This window comes from Myotis davidii, unplaced genomic scaffold, assembly GCF_000327345.1.
Source record: "Myotis davidii unplaced genomic scaffold, ASM32734v1 scaffold2325, whole genome shotgun sequence".
Classification (NCBI taxonomy): Eukaryota; Metazoa; Chordata; class Mammalia; order Chiroptera; family Vespertilionidae; genus Myotis; species Myotis davidii.
The window spans coordinates 33,510-46,045 of NW_006295913.1; the positions used below are offsets into that span (position 1 = coordinate 33,510).

The window sequence follows — 12,536 nt, forward strand, 5'->3', positions numbered from 1 at the left end:
AGTTTCATTCTTATCTGTCTCAAACGTCACTGGAACATGAGAAACATTGTCTGATGAATTAAATCAAGGGAAAGAAACAAAATCTAATCATATGGGAGTTTTTTAACCTTTAAAGAAATTCTGAAATAAACCAAAGGAAATGAAAGATTCAATACTAAAATCACAACTGACCCAGATACAAATGAGCAGAACACAGGTTTACAAGATGCATGGGATGGTCCACATATAAAACACTCAAGCAGGTACCTTCATTTTCCTACTAACCCTGAATCCCCACAAGTCAAAAAGGAAGTTAAAGTTTCTATTAATCTCTTCTCAACACTTCGGTCACAGGAATGCTCAAACATCAAAAAGTGTAGGCAATGGCCCCAAAATTGTAGTAATTTTTCAGTCCTAATGGAAAATAATTTGGTTAGTCAGAATAAAATTGCCCTGTTCCTTTGGTTAATGACCTCCTTTCTTAACCTTTCCAGCATTTTGATGCATGATTAAAATTACGTACTTTACCAATGTTAGCCTAAACATGAGGGGGAGGGAACAACTACACACAAATCCACTCTTCTACTGGTGAGTAGATCTATAGGTCTGCATGGAAAGTCTATCAACATAATAAAAATTAACACCTTATAGGAAACTCTATGCACGAGATAATCCAGGCAAATAAAAGTGACAGAAAATTAGTGCTTCACATCTGCAACCAATAAAAGACAAACTCAGACCCTGGCCAGTATGGCTCCGTTGGCTGAGTTTTGTCCAGTACACAAAAGGTTGCTGGTTCAATTTCCGGTCAGGGTACTTGCCCAGGTTGCAAGCTCATTCCTTGGTAGGGGGCAGGCAGGAGGCAGCCGATCAATGTTCCCCTCAGACATCAATGTTTCTCTCTCTCCCTCTCCCTTCCTCTCTCTCTAAAAAGCCAGTAAAAATATTTAAAAATATACATATATATATAAAAAGACACACTCATCACCCTCATTTCCGTGTGAGCTGCAACACTGATCTGGCTGGTCCTCTTCTTGATGTGAGATGAATTCTTTAAGTCTCTCATCTTCTGAGAGGGTTTGGCTGTGAAGGGAACAAGTGTCTTCATCTGACTGACTGCCTCTTCTACTACTAATAATACGATAAATACCAGAGTCCAAGATGCTGAAACTTTCCTAAAAATGAAAAAGAATTCCAAAAAATCAAAGTAAAACTTTCCTTTATAACACAATGTAGCTTTTTAAGAGAAAAATCAATGGTAAAAGCAGCAAGTCAATAATAACATTTATGGCTTATTAGTACAAACTGGTGAACAAGGTCTAGGCTCCTGGCAGCTGGGTTACAGCTAAGTGGGATCATGCTACCATATTTCTCTAGCTTGTCTCCATAAAGCCTGGCAGTGAGAATGGGGACTGAATGAGGCAATCCTGAGCTGCACTGAGACTCCAATTAGCATGAAGAATCTAAAATAATCGCATATTAGGAACAGAACAACTTAACTGTGTTGGAAACTCTATGAGGTGCATTTGCAAAAAGAATATAATTAAAAATGACAAAACAAAATGTGGCTCCAAGACAAACCTAAACGAAGGCTTCATAGGGCTATCCAGCAGCTAACATAAAGCTCCCTTTGAGCCCCCCCCCGCCCCCGCCCCAAAATCTACTATATGCAAAGAAAGATAAGTTTTGGGATTCTAGAGGTGAGTACAACCTAAAGTAGAAAATCTTACTGTACAGAAAAACCCTTTAAAAGTGAGAATACTTACATGTGATGAAATGGAGCTTCTTCTACTGCTGCAAGCTGAATCCAAAGGTTCAAATTTTAAGATCAATTCTTCTAGTTGAGAAATCAAATCACTACAGGTTGTGAGGTCCAGCTGAGATTTCAAGTGCTCCAATTTATCTACAGTCAATGATTTTCTTCCCTAATAAAAGGGTAATTAGAAACCCAATAGAATAGCCTACTATATGTAACTAATTCTATATTCAAATGGCCCATATATTTAAAGAGATCTAACATAGAAGATAAAACCTCCGAAGTGCTTTAAAAAGGCTTAACAAGCGAGTGAGAGTTAATGAGAATTACCTTAGGAATTAAGACTTTAATTAGGATTTACCGTATGCACAATCATCCCCCTTAAAACAAAGTCTGAAATTCAAATAAATTTGTGAGTAAACTTGATTTTTTTTTTTAATGGCAAGTATACCCCTTTTCTTACCCTCCACCCACCTCTAGATTTATTGGTCATGCTTCCTTTGGGAATTTACTGCTGCTTTATCTATAGGTCATATAGAAAGGGCTAGTTAAGCCAAAAAACTTTGTAGCACAATCTTGCAAGCTAGGATGATTGTAACAGCCCAGATGAACATGTAAGCTCTCTGACTCACTCTGCCAGCAATGAGAGAATTCTGGAAAAGACAGCAAGTGTGAGCAGCCAGGTTCCAAAGGCCTCTCCTTAGCAGGCGTTCCACACAGCGTTCCACAGATAAGAGGGAAAGATGTGAGATTTTCCCATTTAGATGCAAACAGAACAGCTCATTCTTGAAGACAGCCACATCCTGAATATCTTAAAAAACCAAAGGGTGGGGTGAGCACACAGGATGTTAAACAAATAGTCCTTTTCCATTTTTGCAAGGGTTGAAATTATTCTAATAAATTCACTTTTTCATTAGGTTTGGCTTGATTGAATTTCATCTTTTTATATTTTCATTTCAATGAAGAAATAATATTTTAGACACTATTCTAAAAAGAACAAGAATAAAAGAAACAGAGAAAGAAACACATCTCTCTGATCCAAAGTCCTATTTTAAAATGCTATTTTCTGTGGAAAGGAATTGGGACTTTAAAAGAGGACACTCTACATTAGAGACCAGACTATGACATCTATGAGAGTTATCATCTAGTGTCAAGTAATGGATTTTAACATACTATGTAAATCAACAAACAGTTTATGAAAAAAAAACACAGAATATCATGAAAGTACTTAATGGTAGACTATCATGAAAGGACTTCAAAAACTAGTTTTAATATCACTTATGTGGAATCTAATAAAGATGGTCTCATAGAAACAGTAGAATGGTGGTTTCCAGGGACTGGGGTTGTGGGGGAATTGGGGTATGTTGGTCAAAGGATACACACATGCAGGCAGAAGATGAATAAATTCTAGAGATCCAATGCACAGCATTGTGACTATAGTAAAAAATACTGTATTATATACTTCAAAGTTGTAAGAGATAGACCTTAAGTGATCTTACCATATTGCAATATAGTATAAATGTACCAAACCAACACATTGTACAACCTTAAACATATACAATGTATATGTCAATTTTTGAAAGTCTTAAAAGGATAAACAAATTAGTTTTCATGGGATACCCTTAGGGTACTTAATCCATAAGAAGTCAATGCTGATCAGAATCAGTAAGTAATGGTTTCTTTCTTTTTATGTTTTTACAAAGCAGAAAATGAACCAAAAGTCAAATACACTCCCTGAGAAGCAATGCTAAAAAAGCTAAATATCTTCCATTTCTGGTTTTAACCAGAAAAACACGGAGATTGATTTTCTCTGTTTCAGTCATTTACAATGGTTATTGTTCCCATAAGAACTTTTTGAACCCCAAACTATTGAGACACAAAACAGGAGTTAAAGCAAGACTTCCAATAGGAGTAAAAATTCAGGATAAGTAGAGGGGGGGAAATTAACCCATTCAATCCTAAACAGTAGTTACTAATATTTAAGAATAAATAAAAACTATATTTAAAAGTTTAAAAGGCATGAAGAAATAAATAACTGAATACAAATTCACAAATGTATGCTTGTAAACTACCTTACAAAGGGAAACATCTATGATATTAATGTTTAAAAGAAATGTCAGTTTGTTCTGTCTTTTTTACATCTTACACTACAAGAGAATCCTCCTATAATAATTCAATCTTTCATAAGCATGAGATTGTAAGTTACATAAGGAAAATATAATTACCTCTGACTTCACTCCAAAGAAGAACTTGAACGTTCTGAGGAACGAAAATATAAATTCCTCTTTCTGTCCAAGTCAACACACAATGCTCACTGCAAGAGAAAAAGGAAGGAATCAAGAGAATTCTATTTTGCTCAGATACAGTTTATGATATAATTCCTTGCATTCAGACCCTCATATTAGCTATCAAAGTAAAATTAGCCTGTACGAAGAAAATATAAAAGTGTATCAGCCAATCAAGTCCTGAAACCTCTTTTCTGTCTCTAAAAAAAGTTATATAATGCCCACTGGGAAAAATTCAATTATATATGCTAAATATCTTTTAAAAAAGAAAGAAAAAAAAAGGCTGATATCTTTCCTGATGTTCGTTAAAGCTGCTAAACTTCCCATGTGTTATGACTGGGAAACATTTAAAACAAAGACTAAACATAGCACCTCCCCACCAGTCACTGCTCCAGTGAGCTACTTTAAGGGATGGTAATATTTTTATATTCTTAGTTGTGTGTGAGCAAGAAAGGTTGGAAGCTCCCAGTCAACTATGTGCCAGGAGCTTTACTGAAGATTCTACTTAAATTATCTAACCCTGTAGCAACTCATCAAGATAAGTGTATTGTCTATATTTATTTTTTTAATTTGAAGTACAGAAACATGAAAATATATGCCCAAAGCCATTCAGCATGAATGCATAATAGTCAGAATTTATACCAAGAACCCTCTGGCTCCAAAACCTAGACTTTTCTCTCTATGCCTCCCAAAATCTACTTCCTCTCTTATTTATCCTCTCCAACTGTTATCTGGAATCCAAATTATTCCACTTTACTACATTCTCAAAAAGATTTCCTAACTGCCAAACCAATAACCCTTCCTCATTTCCTTTCTTGATCCCTAAGCAAGGGCTAATCCTGCTGGCTGTCCTTCTTTCCAGAATCTCGCCTCCCTGGACTCTGGGACACTGCACTTTCTTGGTCCACTTTCCTTTTCAGTTCCTGCTCTGGTTCTCTTCATCTCTGATCATCTCTTTCTATAATCCTTTGCTCATATATCTCACTTACTCTCTCAAAGCTGCTACTATTTTTTACATACCACTGGTAATCTCTGCTTCTTGGCTTCACCCGGGCATCATTCCCCAACTTATAATGCTCTCATTCTAGCCACCTCTCAAGGATCAGAAGTTGTACTCACCTCTGAAGTCCTTCTCTGATGGCTCACAGCAATTGCTTTTCCTCCTGCACCCAAACTACCTCTTGCCAACCCTGATCATGTGGCATTAATCATGTACTGCATTGTCACAACTCTTTATTTTTTTATTGTTGTTAAACTTTTTGTAGAAATAAACCACATCTCTCCAACAAAATATAACCTTGAGATCAGGGACATTTTTTTTTAATGCACCCAAGAGTACTAAAAATTGTACCATGTAACAATGAAATTAAGACTGATATTTAACAGAAATATTAAACATTTTGCCAATATTAGAGCCAGATCTTTGTCACAAAGATGGAAAATATGGTCAGAATCCTAGTCTAAAGTAAGTAAAATTAGAAGGCTGCCTTCAGGAGCCAAAGGAGAAAAAATGAGAGGCTAGAGGATCCCTGAATAAAGAGATACAGGATCATGATTTTGATACTAAACTTGATATTCAACTTGAAAGATCCCTTAGGAGTAGCAAACTAGATTGGATTGGGGGTGGTGATTAGGGAATAGATAAGAGCTGATACTTTGTAATTTATATATCCCTCATCCCCTTATCCCTTCACTGATAACAGACTGGGACACAAGCCTAACAGTGTTGTTTAAGAAGGGAAGGTGATACCAATGCACTCAAAAAGAAAGTATAAAAAAAGAAAAAAAGAAAAGAAAGTATAAAATTTGCTTTCTTGTAGGATTTGTGGGTATAACAGTAATGGTTACCACAAGACACAAGTATACAGGTAGGAAATAATAGAAACAAAGGAATAATAGCTCTACAAGAGAACCAAGCAAACTGTAGTCTTGCTATTAGAAAACATACTTTTGGGTACGGGCCTTCCCCATACCCCACACACTATAGTCCACAAGTATTTATTAATTGTCTATATATGCCAGGCACTATACCAAGCACTGAGAATAAATAGTAAATAAAACAGACATGGCACCCTCATTAAGTTTACTGTCTAAGAGTAAAATAGGCATAAATGTTGCATGCATATGTAATTTTAAACTGTGATAAGAGCCATAAAGAAAGAGTTTTTATTATGCTTTATCTAATTGTGAACAAAAAAATAACTGTCTCCAGTAAATTTCAGGATACTTTACAATTTACTTTCAAATACTTCAGTGTAGGTAGTGAGACATATACATACATTAGTTAGGGGCAATTAGTTAACATTTCAAGTGTTTAAAAAAAATCACATTCTAAGAACAGTTAGTTAGCCTTTGAAAAACCCCAATCAAGAGTCTACACTTCAGGGTACCTATAGTCAGCTCTAAATAATATTCTCTGAATCTACATTAGAGACCTTACGCATTGGCCAAATATTTTTCATTGTTGAAATAAGTACAGTTCCAAACATATAGATTTGGCTGGAAATCACACTGGCATCCCCATGCTTACAGAGCAAGGTGTAAGAATTGGCAAGCCCAGCAGCTGACAGCCTTTTGTAGCACTCTGGGTTGCCACTTAATGATGGACTTTTGCATTGAATCCAACTAGAAGGCTAACTAAATCCTGATATTAAAATATGGCCAGGTGAGTCTACCTTAGGTAGATCTTTCATGCAAGGCACTTGTCAGAATACCTAAAGGACCGAGAGCCGAAGTTTCGCCAAGCTTACAAGAACAAGTTCTACAACTATTTTTGTCCTTGCATGCTAAGAATTAAAATTTAATACAAAAATAATCTTTAAAAGATAACTGCCCCTGAGCAAGAAACAGAGAAAAGGTTTTGTGCACGTGTGTGTGTGAGTGCGTGTGCGCGTGCGCACGCATGAGCATTTTAAGGATCAAATTGAGAAACTTACCTAAGATGCAAGAGCTTGGGGAAAGACAAAGACTGGGGGGATCCAACTGTATGATCATACTGAGGTTCTGATCTAGGAAGTAAACACACCCATTGATTTCATCACAACATAAAAGCATGTTTTCCCTCCATAGGAAAATGTTTGCCTCCAAACAAACCCAAATGGATAATTACATGTGCCCTTACTCCATTTGCTTTAAATCATATGAAAGATAATTGGTGGAAAGGCTTTTGGTTTCTCTGAATCCTTTACGGCATAATCTTTAACACATATAAAATACCAGAGACTTCACCCTGGCTGGTTTGGCTCAGTGGATAGAGTGTTGGCCTGCAGACTGAAGGGTCCCAGGTTTGATTCTGGTCAGGGGCACATGCCTGGGTTACGGGCTCCATCCCCAGTAGAGGGTGTGCGGGAGGCAGCCGATCGATGATTCTCTCTCATCATTGATGTTTCTATCACTCTCTTCCTCTCCCTTCCTCTCTGAAATCAATAAAAATACATTAAAAAAAATCAGAGACTTCAACCCAACATCTCCATGGAAGTTCCTCAAATACTCCCTACCAGGCATACAAATCACCTTACCTGAGAGTAATCACAGGGAGAGGTGGAGATGAGAGGAGTTTCTTAAACTGATGTGTACTTATAACTTCCCCATCAAAGTTCACTTCCCACATTCTGGAGCCAGGACGAGCACAATATATTAGAGGTTGCTGGCCCCCAGCACACCTTCCAGGGAAGAAACAAGCTCCATATTCTCCATCTCTTTCCTTGTTTCCAATTTTCCAAAATTTCTCTCTAATACCCAAAAAGGAAGAGAAAGCATGTTTACCTACAAAAAGTCAAAAACAATTGCACTACAAATCAGCATGGCCATAATAATTCTACCCACAATGTCCTCTCATTATTCATATGAGAGGTATACTACTGGACAGAACACAGAATGGAAAGGTCAAAACAAGGTTCTAGCAATGAGTTGCCATTAACTCTTTCTGTGACAGGAAGCAAACCATTTCACATGTTTATTATCCACAGAATTAATGTGATGACCCTTTTCAAATCTAAAAAAATGGGTGTTACCAAACCATTTCATACATCTGTAAATCCTACTGATTGCTTCCCAAATCACCTTATTCTTTGGCCATTCCATGGGAAAGCTAATCTACCTCTCCAGCACTGTTTCCAAGCCACTCCCCTGCCACAAACACCCAATAATCTCCTTACTCTTTCCTCAAAATGCTAAATCCTTCTGGAACTCTGTTCCCTTATGATTACATGAGTTAGATATATTTGAGTTTAACATACTGTCTGGAACGTGGAAGGTGATGATGATGAAGATGTCTTTTTCTAAAAACTCCTTTTCTTACTCTTCATGACTTAGTGGCATCATTCTTCCTCTGAGATTTCCCCGACTCCCATAAGCTGAATTACATGCTTCCCATGCTATGTTTTCATAGCACTTACATTATATATAGTAATTGTGTCTATTTGAACAGATTATGACTTTCTCAAAGACAAAGGCCATTTCTTGTTCCTCTTTGGTTGAATCCCCAGTATATAGCACAGCATCTGGACCATAGAAAGCACTCAATATAATGTAGTGCTTTGTATACTCAAACCCCCACCCCTTTTTTTTTAACTGTAAAGTTGTTGGCTTTGTCATTGAATTAATACACTCAAACCCTTTTAATAGAGAATGATCTAATATGCTCTTTAGTGTGAATTTACTAGTGACTTAGATAATTCAATAAATAACTCTGTCCTTATTTCTTTCATGAATAAAATACATTAGCCTTACTCTGAGAACGTGAATGTGAAAGTCCCTAGAAATGTGCAATATTTTATTACTTATGTTCCTTATTTGGGAAATAAAATATATTTCTTGCTTATTTTATATCATCTGTGATGTTTAATACAATGCTAAGGATCCAGAGAAGTAGAATAAATGTTTGCCAAGTGAAGAAATACAGTCAACTCATTTGTTTGCTCATTAACCTTGTTTTCTACAATTTCAAACAATATATGACAGGCACTTCATATACATTACCTTAGTTAATCCTGAAAACTATACATTCTGGAAGGGGAAACTTATTTTGCAAAGCTTAAAAAGTGGCAGAATTGCCGTAACCGGTTTGGCTCAGTGGATAGAGCGTTGGCCTGCGGACTGAGGGGTCCCGGGTTCGGTTTCGGTCAAGGGCATGTACCTTGGTTGCGGGCACATCCACAGTGAGAGGTGTGCAGGAGGCAGCTGATCGATGTTTCTCTCTCATCGATGTTTCTAGCTCTCTCTCTCCCTTCCTCTCTGTAAAAAATCAATAAAATGTATTTTTTTTAAAAAGTGGCAGAATCATGCCCTAGCCCAGTGGTCGGCAAACCATGGCTCATGAACCACATGCGGCTCTTTGGCCCCTTGAGTGTGGGTCTTCCACAAAATACCACACAGGCGCGCACGTAAAGTGCGATTGAAACTTCGTGTTCGTGGCCCATGCGCAGAAGTCGGTATTTTGTGGAAGAGCCACACTCCAGGGGCCAAAGTGCCGGAGTCCATTCATTGTCTTCACTAGCTGAGTTTAGACAGAGACCACCCCCCCACAAAAGCTAGTAACCTTTGAAGTTCTAGCAAAGGTCAGAACTGTGCACCACCCAGTTAATTTAGGTAATAATAGTTGAAGCATCCCCACCTTAGTTCCCTTAATTCCTTAGATACTTATGTAGATCCTTGTTGATTATTGTTAATCAGATACTCTGCCTACTCCCGGAAATTTATTGATGAGCTAATCAGACACTTTGTCTATTCCTGGAAATTGTCTGCTGATCTGTTTGTCATTGAAACCTCCTTACCCTAAGGGCTACTCCCAATCAATAAAAGGTTGGAGCAGCCTGAGCAGTGGTGGAAGTCCTCTTTCAGATACCGAACCCTAGTGTTACTCGACACAAAGAGCCACAGTTTGCCGAGCTGCAATTTGCTGGCCACTGTCCTAGCCGGTTTGGCTCAATGGACAGAGCATCGCCTATAGACTTAAGGATCCTGGGTTCGATTCCGGTTAAGGGCACATGCCTGGGTTGTGGGCTTGATCCCCAATAGGGGGTGTGCAGGAGGCAGCTGATCAATGATTCTCTCTTATCATTGATGTTTCTATCACTCCCTCTCCCTTCCTCTCTGAAATCAATAAAAATACATTTTAAAAATATATAAAAAATAAATAAAAAGTGGCAGAACCAGCCCTGGCCAGTGTGGCTCGGTTGGTTGGAGCATCGTCCTGTGCACCAGAATGTCAAGAGTTCAATTCCCAGTAAGGCACATACCCAGTTTTTGGGTTCGATCCCCAGTCAGGGTGCATACGATTGATAAATTAGCCTCGCCTGTGTGGCTCTGTATTGACCGTCAACCTATGAACCAGGAAGTCCAGGTTCAATTCTTGGTCAGGGCATATGCCCAGGTTTCGGGCTTGATCTCCAGTAGGGAGCCTGCAGGAGAGAGTTGATCAATGATTTCCATCTCTCCCTCTTTGAAATCAATAAAAATCTATATATATAAGTGTAATATGCAAATCGACCAGACAGTGGAACAACCAGTTGGCTATGATACACACTGACCACCAGAGAGCAGACGCTCAATGCAGGAGCTGCCCCCAGCCCACAGGTCCTGATCGCCCGATGGGGAACCGGGAACCGGGGGTGGGTGGCTGCAGACTGGGCGGTGCCATGGCCCCGATCGCCCCACACACAGAGGGCAACCGGTGGTGGCAGGGGGCAGGGCCAGCGAGTGGGCAGGAACTGTCAACCTCTTGGTCCCTCCTCCGGCCAGCAGGCTCCAATCGCCCAATGGGGAACTGGAAACCGGGGTGGGTGGCAGCAGACGTGGGTGGCACTGGGGCCCCCCCCCATCACCCCGGTAGATGTGGTGGCATGGCGGGGGTGGGGCTGGCTGCTGGCAGCTGGGGAAGATCAGCCCTGATCGCAGGGCAGACCTAGGGACCCTACCCGGGCGTGAATTTCATGTGCTGGGCCTCTAGTATATTTAAAAAGAAAAAAATTATGGTACTATCCATGTCCCCAAAACTGAATTCTAACTTACTAAAATTGGGCATTTCTAAAATATGTTATTTTAGCAGTAAGTTCTATGTTATTCTCATAACCAACTCTAGCCACACCCCTGTGAAATGGCAAAATAATTATTACCAACTCTAGGTTTATTGCAGAGGGAAAAATAAACCTCCACTTATTTAGCTCTTAATTTTAAAGTGTTTCATATATATAATTTCATCAGATCCTCCAAACAATCCTAATAAAGTGTTTTCAGTCAGTGTTCTGACTATTAGAATTTCAGCCAAAAAATTTTTAAATTCATTTCAAAGAGGGAGAGGGGAAAAGAGATAGAAACATCAATGATGAGAGAGAATCAACTATCGGCTGCCCCGCTGCCCACCCCCTACTGGGGATTGAGTCTTCAACCCGGGCATGCCCTTGACAGGAATCGAACCCAGGACCCTTCAGTGTGCAGGCCGATGCTCTATCCACTGAGCCAAACTGGCTAGGGCTCAGCCAAATTTCTGAATTGGGCCACTTGATAAACTTGAAAGCTTACAGATGAAAAATAATTAAGAACTTTGTGAAATTAACAAGCATTTTATAAAATCTCAAGGGTGGAGTTAATGGCCAAAGGTCCAATGTCAAAGAATGTATTAGAGGTAACTGAGGAAACTGAGGTAACAGGAAGGGCACAGAATCAGGACAGAAAGGTTCTAGCCTCTTTCCAGCTAAGCCTCAGCTTTCTGATCTACAAAAATTAAAGGGTGACACACGATGATCTCCAGTTCTGTAAGTCTAACTTCACCACTGAACTATAGTCTGAAATAAGTCCAAAGCAAGTGCATCATCCTTCCTACTGATTGCATGTAAACTGACCACTTGTATCTCAAAGCCTTGCCTCTCTGCCATCCAGCTAGGTTCTCTGATACCAGGCACTTGCCACCTGCTATAACTGGCCGCCTTCCCATATGCCTTTCTTATCCCAAGCAAAAAAAGCAAAGTGCATCTCTCTTCATCCTTTCCTCTACCATCCCTGACAGTCAGCACACATTTCTTCAAACCTTTTGCAATAAATATCCTCCTGCTTTCTCAAATAGCAGTCTCCTGAGATACATGAACCCCTGGAAATAGACTTTCCAAGCCTGGATAGTTCTAAAGGAATCAATTCCAAACTCTGATTTTCTATATGTATACTTTCTTAAAATGACCTGAGAACCCACCTACTCAGTGTGGCATTTAAAGCTGTCGTTCTCAGTGTGGTGCCAATTAAACAGCTTTTTTCCTACAACTCCTCTACTTAATCCAGATTGGCAAATTCTAGAATATGCTGATGTCTTGCTCACTTTTCCCCAAAGAGCTGTTCCTTCCTGCTAGAATATCCCCCCTGCACCTCTTCCTCCAGACTTCATTTACCAAAAATCCTCATCAAAATTACTGGAGCTGGCTATAGATTCACTATACAATTCTCTCTTGTGTATGCTCAAAACTCCCAAAAATATTTTTAAATGGGAAGGTCCTAAGGAATTTTTTCGGGGGGGGGGGGCGGGGTTT

General features: G+C 39.2%; 1 protein-coding gene across 1 annotated transcript in view; it reads right to left on the minus strand.

Moving 5' to 3' along the window:
- The window catches only part of HPS5 (Hermansky-Pudlak syndrome 5), a 33,698-nt gene that overhangs the window by 14,924 nt on the left and 6,238 nt on the right, over window positions 1-12,536 (minus strand). The window contains 7 exon segments of the mRNA XM_006770884.2: window positions 2-50; window positions 968-1,154; window positions 1,746-1,904; window positions 2,368-2,546; window positions 3,961-4,049; window positions 6,957-7,028; window positions 7,539-7,751. Coding sequence (XP_006770947.1) covers window positions 2-50; window positions 968-1,154; window positions 1,746-1,904; window positions 2,368-2,546; window positions 3,961-4,049; window positions 6,957-7,028; window positions 7,539-7,751 — 948 coding nt within the window.